The 636-nt window shown below is 44.0% G+C and overlaps 1 protein-coding gene across 1 annotated transcript in view; it reads right to left on the reverse strand.

The window, feature by feature from the left end:
• LOC107573139 (F-box only protein 42-like) overlaps positions 1 to 636 on the reverse strand; it is a 19,960-nt gene that overhangs the window by 1,416 nt on the left and 17,908 nt on the right. Inside the window, exon 9 of the mRNA XM_016259584.1 lies at positions 468 to 584. Within this exon, the coding sequence (XP_016115070.1) occupies positions 468 to 584 (117 nt within the window). The remainder of the gene's footprint in view (positions 1 to 467; positions 585 to 636) is intronic.

A 636-nucleotide genomic window follows, 5' to 3' on the forward strand; every position in this document is an offset into this window, starting at 1 on the left:
GAGAGAGAGAGAAAGAGAGAGAGAGAGAGAGAGAGAGAGAGAGAGAGAGAGACTGCTTTATGTAACCAATATAGCAACAAATTGCAATTCAGACTTTTTTCTGCAATTCTGACTTTTTTGTAATTATGAATTTACATTTCATATTTATGAGTTTTTTGCACTTCTGACATTACATCTTGCAATTCTGACTTTCAGACTCCTTTTCAAATCCAGACTGTCAATATAGATTGAATTAAAATTGCATTGTGCCAGTAATAGTGACTGGACTGGAGTGGAAACGGATTATCAAAAAAATGTAGGGTGGATCTGTATGCGACCTTGCAGTGGATTGTAAGAAAAAGGGGGCGTTTAAGCAGACAAAAGTATGTAATTACGACTTTTGATCTCACAATTCAGACATTTTCCTCACGATTGCGAGTTAATCTCTCACAGTTCTCCAATCAGGAAGTGAACGTTTGAAGGCTCACCTTGCAGGCCGGATGGCACCAGAGCTCTGGCGCTCCGTGATCCTCGTTCTCCACACGCAGCTGCTGCCACGTCCAGGGGGAGGCGCTCATGTGCAGCAGCCACGCATCCTTCAGCAGCTGCACACACAGACGGTCACTGCAGCGCATATCCACACGCACTCACTCACAC

This window comes from Sinocyclocheilus grahami, unplaced genomic scaffold (genome assembly GCF_001515645.1).
Source record: "Sinocyclocheilus grahami isolate Dianchi unplaced genomic scaffold, SAMN03320097.WGS_v1.1 scaffold1874.1, whole genome shotgun sequence".
Lineage (NCBI taxonomy): Eukaryota > Metazoa > Chordata > Actinopteri > Cypriniformes > Cyprinidae > Sinocyclocheilus > Sinocyclocheilus grahami.